This window comes from Corvus brachyrhynchos, unplaced genomic scaffold, assembly GCF_000691975.1.
Source record: "Corvus brachyrhynchos isolate BGI_N302 unplaced genomic scaffold, ASM69197v1 scaffold1, whole genome shotgun sequence".
NCBI lineage: Eukaryota > Metazoa > Chordata > Aves > Passeriformes > Corvidae > Corvus > Corvus brachyrhynchos.
Genome location: NW_008237222.1, coordinates 12,937,222 through 12,955,308, shown reverse-complemented (window position 1 = coordinate 12,955,308; position 18,087 = coordinate 12,937,222). Strand labels below are relative to the sequence as shown.

The following is an 18,087-nucleotide window of genomic DNA, read 5'->3' as shown; positions in this document are numbered from 1 at the left end:
GGCCCGCGAGCGCCCCTGCCGGCTGCGAGCGGAACTGCACCCGAGGGGAAAGGGCCCGACAGCTGAGAAGGCTGGGGCTGGGTTACTGGTTCTGTTTGTTGTTACCGCCATAGTTACTGTTGTTTGTTTGACTTGTTATACACATATAGATATATAATAGTAAAGAATTGTTATTCCTATTTCCCCTATCTTTGCCTAAAAGCCCCTTGATTTCAAATTTATAATAACTTGGAGGGAAGGGGAGTCGCATCTGCCATTCCAAGGGAGGCTCCTGCCTTCCTTAGCAGACACCTGTCTTTCAAACCAAAACACTAAGTCACCTTATTTTTAAAGTAGTCCTCGACTTTTTATTGACACTAGATCATTTTTACAAGTATTTTGTAGGACTGAAATAATCACTTTCAAAATAGGAAAGAGTTAATATCTACAAAAAAAATCCCTCACTTTCCATTGTTGCTTTCAATTACCTATCTTTGACTATTGCTACTTAAATCATCAGCTACCTTGCAGTTATGCCCATAATCTTTGGTCTGTAAGTAAGAAGTAACTTAAAACAGTTTATGATCAAAAAATTCAATCAACGCTTTTATGTTTTTCCTTCACCAAGGTCACAGAGTTTTTAGCTCAAACCTTCTAGCCTATCTCTAAATGTGTACTTTCAGTGTCCAATGCTATAAAATCACCACACGTAAATGCAAGAGATCCTTAAATTGAAATAAAATCATAGCCAGAAAAGAATGGTTGTCTGTTGGTTTCCCAGATGGGTAACTAACTGATTTATCTTTTTTCCTATGAGTTTATCACTTCAAGGCTTTTTTTTTTTTTAAGTACTTATATGTTGAACTTGAATCAAGGCCGAACCCCTTCTGTACTACTGTGGCATTTGCATGCCTCCAACAGAAAACAAACTCAATTATAGTTTGCTGTTAATTTCAAAACAACCTTGTTGCTCTGCTGTGAAAATCCTAAATATAAACCTGTTCTTTTTACTCCATGTTTCCTATCCCATAAGCTATATTTCCCCTGTATTAGGATTCTGAATAAAAAGCTGTTCTTTCATTACCTTGAAGAACACTGCATTAGGAATCAGGTATAAACAAATCAGAGAAGTTATAAATCACAACGTCATGTAAATTCTCCCTCTCACCTCCCATTTCAGTGGGAGTTTTGCCAGGCCCTAATTTATAAGGAATGGTATAGATTCACTACAAATGAAGACAGTTTTAGCTTAAGAAATTACTCCACAGTTGTGCATATTCAGCACACCTTTATCATAGAGCAAATAAATAGCCTATTTTGAAAGGACAATTAGTTCCCAATACTATCACATATCATTGTATAGAATAAGTTTACTGGTTTATCAACCTTTTGAAAATATGCCTTTCATTACTGACTACACAAAAGAAGTACGAGAAGTACTAATCTAGAAAACCAAATTGAGTATAAAACATATAGAACTACAGAAGTTGAAATTTCCAAGCAATCTTCTATTACAGTAATGGTGTGCTGGTTTTGGCTGGGGTAGAGTTAATTTTCTTCCCAGTGGCTGGTATTGGGCTGTGTTCTGGATCTGTGCTGAACACAGGGTTGATAATATAAAGATGTTCTGGTTATTGCTGAGCAGGGCTTACACAGAGCCAGAGCCTTTTCTGATTTTTGTACTGCCACGCTGATGAGGAAGTTAGGGGTGAGTGGGAGGCTGGAAGGAGACACAGCTGGGACAGGTGACCCAAACTGACCAGAGGGATATTCCAGACCAATTGATGCACATACTGATTCACAGACTTGACATACTGGCTTGACCTCAGACCTGCCTTGTCACTATTAACTTTCCTGGTGTCACTGGACTGTTGGTTGAACCTGGTTACTGTTAACAGGCATGTTCTGCTCTTCTTTTTCAGGCACTGTGGGACTGCTTCCACAGTGATGACACAGCTCCTGTGCCTGCCTTGTCCCAGCTAGACTTCTCTCACCTTCCCTTTGCTGCTCTCCCAGACACATCTGAGCTCAGTCAGGCATCCTGCCACATTTGCTTAGCTTTCTGCATATCAAAATAAGCCATTCTTGTGCTTTGAGAGGTTATTCTTGAAAACCAGCTCTTCAGAGCTCCTTTGCAATTCAGACCAATCCTCTAATTAATCCTACGAAGCAGAACCCTGAACAGGACAAACACCTGTTAATATGTAGCACAGAGTTCTAACCCTACTCATCATTCTGCTCACTTCTTTCTGGACTTTACTCTCCTGCCCCAGACCACATCCACTATCAATTCTTCCCTGTGGGAAAGTAAGAAGGAGAGCTGAGCATCTCCCCTGGAGAAATCTTTTTATACTCTTGGGAAACATACTTTTCTATTTCAAGTCAGTTTAACAACCTTCTAGTTATGGCAAAATTTGGTTTAGATGAATACAAAGCAATTTATACTCATTATATACTTGTGCACAGAGCTTTTCACCCACAAGTAATACCACAGCTACCTCATATTCCAGCTCCATCTTCTGGCATGCCATTCACACTCTACAACGTATTTGAAAAAAAAGGACTTTTACTTACCTGTTCAAATATTCATGTGCCATGTTCATTGCATAAACACACACAAAATAATGCTCTTTCGCAAGGGACTAACACAGTCTCTGAACTAATATTTGTCTTCTGTTGGATTTGCGCTTGCCATGGGGTTTCTGTTGCAACACAAGGGCAGGATCGTGTATTCCCACCAATCTTTGTGTGTATCTCTAACAGCTGAGCAGAGCTATACCAGTAGAAGTCATTTTATCACCATTTAACAGACATTATATCAAAGACAGTTAATAACTTACACTGAACTTTCATATTTGCTACTGCTAAATGCTGCACCCATGCATACACACCAAGACTATTTCTTGGATTTCATAGGACTTATGCACTGACCTCGAGTGTTTCAGGTATTAAGTACCTAGAATTCATCTGTTGGTATCAATAGATGAAAAAACTATATACGATACTGTTCTGAAATAAAGCAGCTATATTTAAAAGCATATTATCAGAAAAATGACAATGCAGTCTCACCTTGAAATGATTTGCAGGGTGTACTAGTTGATGTGCTAGCATCTGCTGATGAAATCTGAACATTATCCAAATTCTGTTCTTTAGATTTCGATCCAAGATTTTCAAGAATCACTGCCTCTTCTCTACTTGAAGTACAAACAAGAGAAGATGATGAAGTTTCACCATAGAGTCGTTTCAGTAATTTCGCCAAGAACACTGCAGGGTAAGAAAACTTTTTTTAACAGGAAGAAATGCAGTGTTTTAAAAATATTTTAAGACTTCAAAAACCCCAACAACTAATTGACACGAGACAGTTTCCTTCAAGTCCATGGAAGTCTGTTTTGAGTAATCCCTACCTCTTACAGGTGAAACTGAAAATGATATATTTAAGTTCAAAACTTGAGTCAGAAAAGCAGCTTTGAAACAACAGAATTCACTAGCAAGGTTACATTTAGGGCCTTCTGTTTGACTACATTTTGACAATAAATTAATAGAGTACATTTACAGACTAAACACACATTAATTTTTAAAACAAGTATCTTCCTATACAAGTGCTATAAGGCTGCTCAAAATGCAGGTCTCTTCTGGCACAGAGGCACCTCAACTGAATTACTCATTAAAATCAGTAAGCTACAATGATTTAATCACACAGAAAAACTAGAAGTAGACAGCAGCAGAAACACATGGTAACCAGTTATTTCTACAGAATTATCAGTATTCTTATACGCCTCTTCTTCTTATGGGCCATTTCTGACGACACTGACAATCTGCTAAAAGTTAGCCAAATGCAAGTATCATTTGATTAAAGAAATATATGCAAATAATCTACTCATTAACAAAACCATTATCTTTTATATATATATATATATATATATAATGCATGTATATTTCAATCACTTAAAAAGTAATTATACTAAAGTATAAAGTATTACTAAAAGTTTTCATCTATTGCAAAGCAACATCCCTAGTTTCATGAATTCTATGCGGTCAAGGAGATATTGTGGAATGTGGGGTGGGAAGAAAGAGATTTGGAGAAAAGCATTATCTAAACTGCAACTTCAAATTTAATATACATTCTGTGGACACTAAAGCAACTTGCTGCAGATTCATAATAAAATAATTCTGCCAAGAGAAAAGATATTGTTGTAAGAAGAATGCGTCCTACTGCAGCTTAGCAGAAAAACATTTTATCATCACATAATTTGTCAATAAATTACTTCACAACTGAAAAAAATACCTTCATCCTTGAACCACCCGTCCTTGATAGACAAATTGTATCTCCAACATACCTTGGCAACTTTCTGATGTAAATGCCTAACTAGGTGGAAGAATGCTTTGTTATGGGCTACAACTACAGTTCCCAGATAGACAGACACAAACAAGGGACTGTGTGTTTTCTTTTCATAAGGTTCCCTAGTCTACAGCTAGAAAGACAAAAATCCACAATTACTCTCCTCAGCTAAAGAAAGTAGACAGAAATAATCAGTGTAATGAAACAAAGTTAACTGCCTTTTGCAGATCTCTGACTCTAAAGCAAGTTATCCAAGAGGTTTATCCTGAATCCTTTCCCCAAGTGCTTCTACTAACACTACAATATTTTAATAGACTCCAGTACAGCCATTACTAAATGTCATGGTTTAATGCCAATAGGCAGCCAAATCCCACCTAGCTGCTCGCTCACTTTCCTCCACATGAAATGGGGGAAAGAATCAGAAAGATAGAATTGAGACCATTCATGGGTTGAGGTAAAGACAGTTTAATACATAAAGCAAAAGTCACGCACACAAGCAAAGCAAGGAATTCATTCATCACTTCCCATGGACAGGCACTGTTCAGTCATCCCCAGCAAAACAGGGCTCCATCGCATACAATGTTGACTTGGGAAGACAAACGTCCCCCCCTTCCTCCTTCTTCTCCCAGCTCTATATGCTGAGTATGACACCATATGGTGTGGGATATCCCTTGGGTCAGCTGGGGTGAGCTGCCCCAGCTGTGTCCCCTCCCAATTCCTTGTGCACTCCCAGCTACCTCGCTGGTGGGGTGGGGTGGGGTGGGGTGGGGTGAGGAGCAGAAAAGACCTTGACTCCATGTAAGCACTGCTCAACAATAACAAAAACATCCCTGAGTCATCAACACTATTTTCACTATTTACAAATACAGAAGACACATCACCACAGGAGCTGTTAGGAAGAAAATTAACTCCAGCACATCCACAAGCAGTACACAGATTAGCATTCAAGCACTTGTACTGAGGGAACTGTTCTTCCAAAGCAAATTATCATTGACGCACTGATGAATCTAGGTATGCAAATACATCTCCAAATCTGCAGAGAAAAGCAGCCTCCTCATAACTACAGTGGATTTTATGCTCCCCATCTTGAAATCTGATTTCCCTAGTCATCTCACCCCCCCCAATTACATCACCTTCTCATTTTTAAAATAGAGAGACTATACTCATACACACAATAGCATTACTTCAGAAAGCAAGACAAGACCTGCTGTGATACATTCATTCCTTCTAATTCCCATGAGGAGTCCTCCCCAACTTTAACACCTTTGCTTGAGAAAGCAACCTGATACAATGCCTGCCTTGGAGGGTATGAATACTGAAGAGGTTATTCTTTGATAAAAATCTCTTTTGCTCAGAAAGAAGTATCTAAATCACAAACAGTGATGGATTCACCAAAGCAACATCCACTTAGCCGGAGTTTTCAGCAGACACTGGAAGAAGCAGCAAGGTGTGGAGTGAGGGAGTTCTTTACCCCCTACAAAGTTTTCACATCTGTGTCAGAGTATCTCAGCACTGCCACAAGTCATCTCTTAAGATAACGAGTAATTTCCAATAACCATAACAAAATGGAATAGAGCAGTATCAACACTTAGACATTACAAGGTCCTTATTTGAAACCTGAATGTATTTCAAGCCTTCTCAAGACAGCAGGAAGCAATGAATCCCAGCAGTACACCTTCCTCAGGTGAATGGAGAATCACAAAGTCAGCTGAGTTGGAAGGGACCCACAAGGATCACCAAGTCCAACTCCTGTCCCTGCACAGGACCATCCCCAAGAGTCACACCATGTGCCTGAAAAAATTGTCCAAATTCTTCTTGAGCTCTGTCAGACTTGGTGCTGTGACCGCTTCCCTGGGGACCCTGTTCCAGTGCCCAACCACCCTCTGGGTGAAAAACCTTTTCCTGATGTCCAGCCTAAACATCCCCTGACACAACTTCAGGCCATTCCCTCAGGTCCTGTCACTGGTCACTGCAGAGAAGAGATCAGTGTCTGCCCCTCCTCCTCCCCTCATGAGGAAGTTGTTACTGCAATGAGGCCTCCCCGCAGTCTCCTCCAGGCTGAACTGATCAAGTGACCTCAGCCACTCCTCACACGGCTTCCCCTCAAGGCCCTTCACCATCTTCGTAGGTCTCTTTTGGATGCTCTCTAATAGTTTATCATCTTTCTTATAGTGTGGTGTCCAAACCTGCCCCCCAGGACTCAAGGTGAGACCACCCCAGTGCAGAGCAGAGGGGACAATTCCCTCCCTTGCCCAGCTGGAGATGCTGTGCCTGATGCCCTCCAGGACAGAGTTGGCCCTTCTGGCTCCACAGCACTGCTTTCCAGCATCTCATTCCCCTGTCTGTCCACACAGCCAGGGCTGGCCCATGCCAGGTACAGAATCCAGCACTTGTTGAACTTCCTGTGGTCAGTGATTGCCCAGCCCTCTAATCTGTTGAGGTCTCTCTGCAGGGCCCCCCTGCCCTAGTGGGAGTCAACAGCTCCTCCCAGTTCTGTATTGTCTGCAAATTTGCTTAGTATCCCGAGAATCTCTACAGAGTGTTGAAAAAACTGATTGACTTAGTTTGAACTATTTGGGATCCTAAGTATATCCTAGTCTGAATAAAAAGAAAATAAAAATCTGCCTGCAGCCCAAAACCATTTGAACAAAGTGGTCCTGTGTATCAGTGAACAACGAAATTAGGCTCTGAGGAATACCCATTCTGCCATCCTCAGCACCTTTACAGGCTCCAAAGCAGCACTCTGCTTTGCAGTTAAGAGTCTCAGAACTGAGCTACCAAACATTCTTCAGACGACAAAGGAAGCTCTTTCCACAGGGTTTTATCGCTGCAATTACTTGGAAAAAAGGTATCATGTGATATCCATAAGCATTGGCTCAACCACAGGAGGTTGGTCTTGCCTGATGCTATGAAGCAGTTCTTGCCTATTCAAAACCTCTCCTTAACCTGATGTTCCTGGTACTATTCAGCATCAGAGATCAGTCCATTTGGTAAGAACTGCTCAGACCCTTAAAAATAACTACCTCTTAACAGAAAATTAGCAATAAAGGAAATTCAAACAAAAATATCTACTACCAGAATTGTATCTTACCTATCAGAATTTCAAAATGGAGTAAGACCACAGCCCTATATAGCACAGTCAAGTTAATAATCATATGGTTATTTCTTGACAATGTTTTCCAGTCAGCATAACTGATGAAGGAACTGTACAGGTTCATGTGGTCCTTTGATTCTGATTGAGCTTTTAATTTAATTTTAAAAGCAAAAAAAAAAACCAAAACAAAACACCTTTCAGCTGAAAACATGCAGCACTGTTAAAATATTCCTACTGTGTGATGAGCTGAAGAAACACCATAACACATCTCTTCAGTAATTCCTCAGTGACAAAAAGAAGCCAGTACTTTCAGACATGACAACAAGCTGCAATAGGTACTGAACTACTTCCATGGCTAATTCTTGACAACTCATGTCTGGAAATAGTGAAGTACAAATATATCAGAAAACTGAAAAAGTACCAGGTCTCTAGAGTTTGACATCACATAAAGAAAGCAAAGTGTAACTCCAAGAAATATAATGCAGAACACATGCTGGCTATTGAAACAAATTGTGAATATCCATGAACTCTCTTCTACTACTAATTTTGCAAGAAGAGTAAGGAGCCTCCTTCAAATAAATGCATTTTTGGCACCTATGTATTAAATTGACACCTTGACTGAGTTCATATTATGTACATAAGCAGACTATCCACAAACACACGCTGAAATAGCACTGCAGATTTACAAACATTCTGGGGTTGGCAACATGACTTAGCATGACTTAAAACTCAGTTAGGACTACAGACTGTAACAAAAGCATGCTGAATAACTAAACAAATTAAGTTCTGAACAACATCAGAAACATTCCTGTCCAGCGACAGCTTCCTCAAAAATGTTTCTGTGGAGAATGCTTGCCACATACTTTTGGCTACCTGCCATACATACTGTAAGTACCCCCACCACATTTCTCATTTGGTTGCCTCCTGCCTACTTAAGCCGAAGTTGGGCAGCAAGAACAAAGTAAAGCGGCATCAGGAGCACTGAACTCTGTGAAGCATGCAAGTTGTCCTACTTGGTCTCTTTGTCTTTCCTACAAACAGAAGCTTTCCAAAAAGGGAAGAATCAGGAACTGCTTCTAAAACCGTCCCATGTGCAAGATGTGCTAATATGCTATTTCCGCTAAAACAGAAGAAAAGACAGTACAGCAGAATAGAAAAGGACGGAAAAAGCTGACAAAATTATAATCCTCATGCAGAACATATGGACAAAGCTTCATTAAAATGTTCAGTTCATCTCTGTTATTGCAGAATTACTCTCCAATACTCAAACGGATTTAAATCCTTGAAGTTTCTTTCATCATGCAAGTACCACATCTCCTATGAGGGTCACAACAGGACAGCTACTTCTTAACACGGTCATAAAAATCACAGAACTGTTAAGGCTGGAAGGGACCTGCAGACATCACCTAGTCTAATCCCAAAGCTCAGAGCAGGATCAACTAGAGCAAACTGCATAGAGCCTTGCCTAGTTGGGTATAACAATCCCATTGCCTGGATCATCTCCTCTTCCCGAATCAGGGCTGGACACTCTTGACCAGAGATCCTCAAGGGAACCACCTGAAAAAGAGTGACTCTTGAAAAAGAGGTGACTGTTTATCAGTACCCAGAGCAACACAGTATAAAAGCATTTTAAAAGACTGCTACAGACAGAAAATGTTAGCAAGACTGCTATTCTTACCAGCTAGCAGGTGGAAGATGGATGGTAACTTCAGGCTAGGAGCTGTTCATTCCTTTAAACCATTCCCCACAAAGCTTACTTGTCCTTTAACCATAGAGGATAGGTTCATAGAATCCAGAAGACTGGAACTTTCTGAAGGAGTTGCTTAGCTGGCCAAACTGATGAACAAAGGTCTTTGTTCTGTGTTTATTTGGCCTAACAAAGTGATTCTTGGGCCATGGCTCTGCAAGCTTCACAAAGGCATTCAGTTTGTATTTCAGCCACCGGGGCAAAATTCAGTGTGAAGTTATGATGCCTAATGGCATGCAAGGCATCCTGTTTTGCCTGCAGATTAGACACCGCTCCAGAGACCTCGTGTACACAAGACACCAATTCTGCCAATGAGCCTCTGGGTGCCCACGATGTACTCAGTAGAGACAATGGTGCACTCAGTACAGGCCCCTGTAACACTAAATGGAAATCAATACACAGAACCTCCAAGGGTAATTAAATTTATGAACCTTGGCCTAAACTTCCCAATACGAGAAAAAGCCACACACACACACATACTCTGACCTCAAAGAACAAAACCTCCAATCATCAAGACCCACAGCCAAAACGGCACAACCAAAACAAAGAGGAATCAGCTGAAGGCTCAAAGACCTCAAACCATTGCTAGAAATGGCAGAGACCACAGGATTGATTTAGGTCAAGACAGCTTGTGTATGTCCACAAGCAGAAAACACATTCTAGTCCTGAGGGAAATGAATAGCTATTTAATCACTAACTTCAAAATCCCCTGAGTAGGGATCACCTAGCTGCAGAGAAGATTCCCAGATTTGGATACCAGTTCAGCAACTACCAACCGATTAAAATCAAGGGAGAAAGAGAGTAATTAACCACTACAAAACATTCCATGGCACCTGAACAGGGTATCATTTTCCCACTCCCCCTCATTTTTACCAAAAACATTCAAGCTACATAGGGATATGAGGAAAAGAACGATGCAATGACATATAGTTACACACTGTATAGCCTGACAGTTCAGATCACCTAAAAGGTGTATCTAACATCTAAGATGGGATGCTCTTGTTCAAGTCAGGAGAAAGAAATAGAAAAAGTGATTTTCTTGCTATCAGCAAGGTCAGTTTTGTCAAGAGTGACGTATTTCCATTTCGCCAGGGCTAGCACATGCAAATCAAAGCAAAGCACTGAAGCAGTGTCATGGGAATAACAGAACTGATCTTTTCAACTGGGGGAAAAAATAGTGAAATATGTGGAATCCTAGCTGTGATTAAAGTACAGTTTTATGTACACAAGAATGGGCACAGTATTTTGCTTTGTGTTCCTAGTCTGCAAGCAGTCCTCATCCTGCAGGCGAAGCTATGGTAACAGGCTCTTACAACAGTAGCTAAAGGACAAAATAAGGATAAAAGCAAGGACTGCAAGATCTGCAGCAGAAAATTCAGGCTGAAGCAGACTGTCTCTTGAAAGAGGCCCTTGTAGACAAACACAGAAGCTAACAGCTTACAAGATTTTGTGTTTAGTCAAAGAGAAGCCATTCTGCAGATCATCAACTACATCTTCAGTCTTCATACTTCAGACTAAATGGCATCTATCTACAAATTTATATTCCTCGCTTCAAACAGCACTGCTATTCTATGACATCCTTTCTTGAGCAAGACACCAAGTAATTTTTCAGCTTCAGATTTCAGCGTAGAATTCACTTGCATCTTAAAGGTAGAAACCACACTACTCCATCTTGTCTGAATGACTGGGAGAAGTAATTTTACACACCTATGTACACTGAGCCCAAAAACTTGTATCTCAATACTTTTAATATACTTCAAAAGACTGTAGAGGAACTCCATAGTTCATATTAGGTTTTTTTCCACTGCCTAATCGCTTTTGGCATGACACCCATGCACAGACCACGTTTGCTATTCAGATTGAAAAACTTGACTGTTTTCGGCCTTGGGCCTTCTTCTTCCTCTCCTTACTATGTTAAGGAATCCTACATTATACAGGGATATGTTTCCTGTGCAGATCTCCCTACAGGTTAGAAACCTTGCTTCTGAAGTCTCTTTTGGTCTGGAAAGCAGTCTCTCGGCCTCATAATACCTTACTTTTAACTACCTGCCTTCATCAAGGATGCACTTTTTTTGAACAAAGGTTGTTCATCCCATTTCTCCCACAAGCTATTATCACCTGGGTCAGCAGATGTCAAGAAGGGTGAGTTGCTTGGTTGTTGTGAGGTTTTTTCAGCTTTTTTTTTGAACTACAAAACTTCAAAATTGAGACTTAGTAGAAACACCATGGTGAAATGCTGATATCACAAACTGATTATTTTTAACTTGACTAGCTCCTTGGACAATCTTTTAGTTCTGCAAGACTCAAAAAACTTTAGTGACATCTTAAAGTGAAAAATTTGTACAGTTCTTCACAGAATGTCTACACAAGGTGGGAGTGGTCCTCTTTCCAAGTTTTATAACTGGTCTCATTGACATTACACATAACAGATGCTTGTAACTGCTAAAGCTCTTATTACATATTTAATAGTGAAAAGAACCCACATGTACTATTTGGGAATGAAATAATGGAAGGATTTAGTTGTATTCAAGGTCACATGAATTCTGTGCTTGAACTACTAGGTATTAGCTGTCTGCACCTCAGTATGGTTGTTAACCAAAATGTCACAGGGAGCTGCACAAGAAACACAGATGCTATCATTTTATATCTAGTGTGTAATATTAACTTCACAGTATCGAGGTTTGTCTCAAGACCACTGACATTATTCTCACTGAAACAGCATCTATTAGTCTTCAAAATCGCATTAGACACAAAAATCAGATGGTAATTGTCTTAATTTTACTCTTGTCTTATTCTTTATTAGAGAATCGAGAACCACAGTAGAAAAAACTCCAGTGATATGCTCTAAGGTAGTAGCTGATACAGTATATCTCAATTTATCTTTTTACCTAGCATTAATTTTTATAGCACATGGAAACCCACTTTGTTATCTAAAACTCAGTAGTGTAGAATTCTCCTGTCTGCGAGGCAACTTTTAAACAGCTGCGGCTTATTTAAGTATATGGCACATATCAGTATGATTAAAAGGTAGGAAAGGAAAAGAATATAGTGACTACGCACCCCATATCTATGTATTCACCTGAATTAAACAGTTATTACAAAGGGAGAGTGATTACAAAGAGAGATTGACCTGTGTGCCTCCAGACCAACGCTTCATAGTAACTGCAGATACAAAAGAATAACTTATTTCTAGAAAAAGCCAACATTTATTTTCTCTTCTTAGCTTAAAAGAAACTGATTCATCTAGACTAAGCACAGTCTCTGTCATATAGCAGTTTCAAATCAGCACGACTGGTGTTACATCTGTCAGCAAATTCTACATGACTGTGTAGTTCAATAAGAATCTGACTAATAGATCATGCCATCCTGTCTCAACAAAGGTTTTAGAGCTCTATCAGTAGGCCACCTTAATTGCAGCCACAAGCCGCTAGACATCTAATTAATTTGACATGACAAAGACGATAAGAAACTACACAACCACAATGAGACAATGAGAACACCAGGATTTTGTTCCACTGTTCCTAAGAACTCCGTCTGCCCTTTAGCAAAATGTGTATTGCTACTGCAGTCCTGGGAAAACAGAGCATCTTCACTATAGTTTCAATTTGTGCAGGCTATCCATCTTCCGTAAAACTTAAAAATGTGTTTCTCATACTGCACCATTACCTTGTTCTTACCTGGCACAATCAAACAGACCTCACTCAAAACATCTAAAGATGTCTTATACACCCTTACTAAAGCTCAACTTTGCTGACTATTATTATTATTACTAATAATCATAATTCTGGTCACTCGAGTTGAGCCAACTGTAAACAACAGTTGCAAAAGACTGCCATCAGTGCCCTGGGTAGCCAGGAGGGCCAACTCTGTCCTGGAGGGCATCAGGCACAGCATCTCCAGCTGGGCAAGGGAGGGAATTGTCCCCTCTGCTCTGCACTGGGGTGGCCACACCTTGAGTCCTGGGGGGCAGGTTTGGACACCACACTATAAGAAAGATGATAAACTATTAGAGAGCATCCAAAAGAGACCTACGAAGATGGTGAAGGGCCTTGAGGGGAAGCTGTGTGAGAAGTGGCTGAGGTCATTTGAGCTGTTCAGCCTGGAGGAGAGGAGACTGAGGGGAGACCTCATTGCAGTTACTTCTTCATGAGGGGAAGAGGACGGGCAGACACTGATCTCTTCTCTGCAGTGACCAGTGACAGGACCTGAGGGAATGGCCTGAAGTTGTGTCAGGGGAGGTTTAGGCTGGACATCAGGAAAAGGTTTTTCACCCAGAGGGTGGTTGGGCACTGGAACAGGGTCCCCAGGGAAGCGGTCACAGCACCAAGTCTGACAGAGCTCAAGAAGCGTTTGGACAATTTTTTCAGGCACTTGGTTTGACTCTTGGAGATGATCCTTGCAGGGCCAGGAACTGGACTCCAATGATTCTTGTGCTCCCTTCCAACTCAGTGTATTCTATAATTCTGAGACATTTTTCCTCTCTCTTCTGGACAGATTTGGGTGAGGAAAAGGGGAAGGCTGTGTGCTTATCACTGCTCACTGAGACCAATCTGCTACCAACACAGGTGTAAAGTTTCAGAAAGTTTAACTCTTACTTCAACCTAAATCTGGATGGAAAGAGCATATGGCTTAAAGTGAAGATCAAACTATGCCACACATGGGCTACAATTAAATGTTATTGTAACTGATATTAGTAATATGGTAAATAGACATAAGAATAGCTGAAAACAGTAAAAAACCAAAAACCAAAACACAAAAAGCCTGAAAATTATTCAGAGTTATGATTACTGAACAGAAAAAAATTTGCAAATTTTAAAGAGAGAGTTTCATATGAGGAGAAGATGCAAGCTAAACTGAAGGTAAATATACCAGTACTTAAAAACTGAACCATGAAACTGGCAGGTGTAGTATCACTGAGCAGAGACAAAAGTCCAACAAGATCATGCATTAAGTGTTATTAAAAAGGAATCTTCATAAGCTCATATTATATAAAATATAACTGAATTCCTACAGAGCCTTCTTCAAAGAGTAAATATATCACCCTTTGCAGTGATTTCATTATTTGACTATAACACAATATCAAGCAACTTTTGCAAGCATCCCTACACATACATATAGTAGAAATCAATACGACACCAAACATCCCATCATGAAAAAGTTCTGGAGGTTCCAATGCAGCTGAACTTTTCTTTCTAGACACATATGGAGTTTTAATTTAGGTCATTAGGCAACCGATAGAAATCCAAGCTTCTTGAGGACAGTTTTCAATTTTTGAACTAAACACAACTGAAAACATAAGAAACAGCATATTGCCATAACAATCTGTGCTGGTTTCGGCTAGGACCGAGTTAATTTTCTTCATAGTAGCTGGTACGGGGCTGTGTTTGAATTTGTGATGAAAACAGGGTTGATAATACAGGGATGTTTTTGTTATTGCTGAGCAGTCTTAAGGCCCTTTCTGCTACTCACCCCACCAGTGAAGAAGGCTGGAAGTACACAAGGAACTGGGAGGGGACACAGCTGGGGCAGCTGACCCAAGGGATATCCCAAACCCTATGTTGACATGCTCAGCATATAAAGCTTGGGGAAAGAAGGAAGGGGGGAATGCTCAGAGTGATGGTGTCTGTCTTCCCAATTCACCGTTACGTGTAACGGAGCGCTGCTTTTCTGGGGAAGGCTAAACACCTGCCAGCCCATGGGAAGTGGTGAATGAACTCCTTCTTTTGCTTTGCTTGTGTGGATTCTGGTTTACATATTAAACTGACTTTGTCTCAACTAAGTGAGTTTTCTCACTTTTACTTTTCCGGTTCTTTCCCCCATCCCAGTAACAGGTGAGTATGTGAGCAACTTTGCTCCGAGGTAACCCATAGATTCCAGAAATCTATTTTATAACGAGCAAAACTAGTGTTGAGTGAAGGGTGTTACATACTGATTGTTTAAAAAGGCAAAATAACTACAAACCAACACACCTTAATGGCACACACCACCACTTCCACCACATCTACTAAATAATACAGATTCATACACCCGCTCCTAAATATATCCTAGCATGTTTAAACAGTCCCACCTACCACTTGTGGACCATCCTATCTCAATGCAAAGTATGCAAGAATTGCTCCAACTTCCTAAGAATAAACCAACCCTACATCAACATGCTCCATCTCCCAAAAAAACCCCCAAGCCCCAAACAGCCACCCACACCAAACACAGAACCCTGAAGACCACATTATGTCAGGCTCTGTTCTCCGTGAGCATAAGCTCCTGTTGCAGACTTTCTAAATAGAAAGCCATCGGATGTACCATTTCTGCTTCTTTCATTACCTTGTTGGCCTTTCTCCTTGACTACATTTCTTATCCAGGCACAGCACCAAGATCAGCAACAAAAACTGGTTTTTCCCCTTCCATGAAAGGTTTCAATGGCAAAGTACACTTATTCTAGTGTAAGTTCTACATTTAATCACAAAAAGCTCAGCTATTTTGTAATTTAGCCAACTAAAATCCAAGTAAAATTTACATCTTGGTAAGCTTTAATAAATCTTTGGCCACATTGGGGGGGGGGGAGCAAGATACCTCTCACAGAAGAAAAAAAAATAGTGTCAGGCATCAAACTCCATTTGAAATTAATATTTCCCTTACTGAGAAACATATATAATGAAAGAAAACACATCCACTTAAAAAAAAAGGTGTTCATCTTTTTTCCCAGTAAAATATCAAAGTATTTGCCAAAAAATTATGTTGAGTTTAAAAAACAAAACAAAACAAAAGACTCGAATAACCTCAAGATCTCTAACAATCAGTGCTTCTCTGAAACAATTAGAAAAAGGAAAGAAATGGTGTGCTTTTCTGTGAGAATTAAGACGCTTAATATCTGATATGCCCATTTAAAAAAACCCAACAAAACAACAAAACCCCAAAACTAAGGAACTGCAATCTCCTTTCAACCCCCATTATAATCCTGCCCAAAGTCAACAGATTTCTCACAAAGAGATGAAAATAGCACTCCTTGAAGCAATATTCTGTATTTAAAACCATTTGTCACTGATGTCTATCAAGTGTCCACATTTGCTTTCCAGTTTAACCTCTCCAACAGGAAGTCTCCTATTGTCCCACTAGATTATCCCTTGTACAGCACAACTTTTCTATCACTCCTTACTAGCAATTATAGTCAATAATGTACACTACACCTACATCAATACCTTAACTCTACCCTTCAGCAGCTGGAACATCACTCTCTATGTAACCCTTTATGACAGTGTTATTTTGGGGTGGCACAAACTTTCAAGAATTATGACTAAAGCTTTCAAGGTGCAATTGTCAATGTTTAAAAGCAACAAGTTATGTTGTTATATGTTATATTATATGTTTTGTTATATGTTATATTATGTCCCAGACAGGATAAATACCTTGTTGATAATACACAGAATGACAGTGGTAGTACCTCTAGCCCTGTCACGAATCACTGACACATGAGCAAGTAAAAAACAAAAAGCCCCACAAAAAACCAGCACTTTCTCAACTACATCTGTCACACCCTTTCCTGGCAGAGCAAAGTGCATCTCACTTACCTGCTCTACTGGCTTTTCACTATTTAGATTCTCTTCACTGACAATTAGACCCATGACCCACAAGCTGTTGACCACCCCATTTATTCTGTATTATGGCCCAGTTCCAGACAAAATAAAAAGCTTCATTGCTCACTTGTAACGCAGACAAAATTCTGTCTTCAGCATCTTCAACTTACTCTTATAAAAAAAGAGCAAAACTAGCCTTAAAGAGAAGCAGCCAAACCTTCTTTTTCAGCTCTTTTCTAGGACACCTGTCTTTTCAAAAATATATACAGTTTCACAACAGAAAGTCAAAAGTTTTCATATATGGTATGGGCTGCAGAGGCTGATCAGATGAGGTTCTAAACAGGGTGAGCACGTGACATCCTTGTATTCCTCACTGTATTTTCTTCCCAATCTTAAGACATTGGTCCTTAGAGTGGCTGAACAAAACATGAATTATTTCCAACTTTACACAGTAAAGTCAGACACTCAGCATGATCACCTTAGCTTTCTCTGACACACTATTGAAACAAATAGTTCTTTATCTGACCTTCAGTTTTAAACAATTTAAGAGCTTTAGAATTCAGGTCCCCCATTCTCAGCTCTAGAGCCATGCATTCATTCACAAGTACGTGAACTCACTTTTTCTATTCACTAACTTTCTTCCAGAAAGGATCAATTTGTAATTCACATCCCCAAAGCCTAGAAGCAAAACAGTTACTCCTTCTCCCTTTCTCACACCGAATTGGCATCTAAACCACAGAGAACACTACTGTGTATTTATACCTCCTTCAAACTATCTCTAGTTGCAGTCCGTCAGCAAATAGCTTAAACATTAACTCTTGCTGATCAGTCTCACTCTCAAAGTGTTACCCTCCCATGAAGTATTCCAGTTTCAGGATGCTGGAACTGTGTGAAAACGCAAAAGCCAGGCACAGGACGCACACTCAGCTCTCTCACAGCTCAGCCCTACTCGACACCACTCAAGAACGAGATATCACTTACAGAACACCTGTATTTTGACTATTGCGTTCTTCCTGTGCCGTGTCTTATAAAACGTTAAGATAAACGGAATTGACTGAACCTGTGCTTGGATAGCAGAAGGCTTTTATTATATTCTTCGTAAGCACAGGACCACAGTTATTTCAGAAGTGAGCTAACTCACTTTAGATAATCCAAAATAGACGGTCAGTAACAAGTAAGCTCGCATGTATGTGTATACTGAGGAAAAAAAACCATGTTATCTTAAAATACTTTGTGATTAGAGAAGTAATTTTCATTTACTCTCTCCCCACCCCCAGGCAGGACTACGCGGCAATAGGACCCGCCCCGTCACCCCCGAGCCACAGGGGCTGGACAGGAGGGAGGGGAGGCTCAGGCC

General features: G+C 40.2%; 1 protein-coding gene across 1 annotated transcript in view; it reads right to left on the bottom strand.

Annotated features, from left to right (window-relative positions):
- ERICH1 (glutamate rich 1) overlaps window positions 1-16,778 on the bottom strand; it is a 94,943-nt gene extending 78,165 nt beyond the window's left edge. The window contains exons 1-2 of the mRNA XM_017728945.1: window positions 16,725-16,778; window positions 3,049-3,259 (exon numbers count right to left, since the gene is read on the bottom strand). Coding sequence (XP_017584434.1) covers window positions 3,049-3,259; window positions 16,725-16,778 — 265 coding nt within the window. The remainder of the gene's footprint in view (window positions 1-3,048; window positions 3,260-16,724) is intronic.
- Window positions 16,779-18,087: the final 1,309 nt, after the last annotated feature.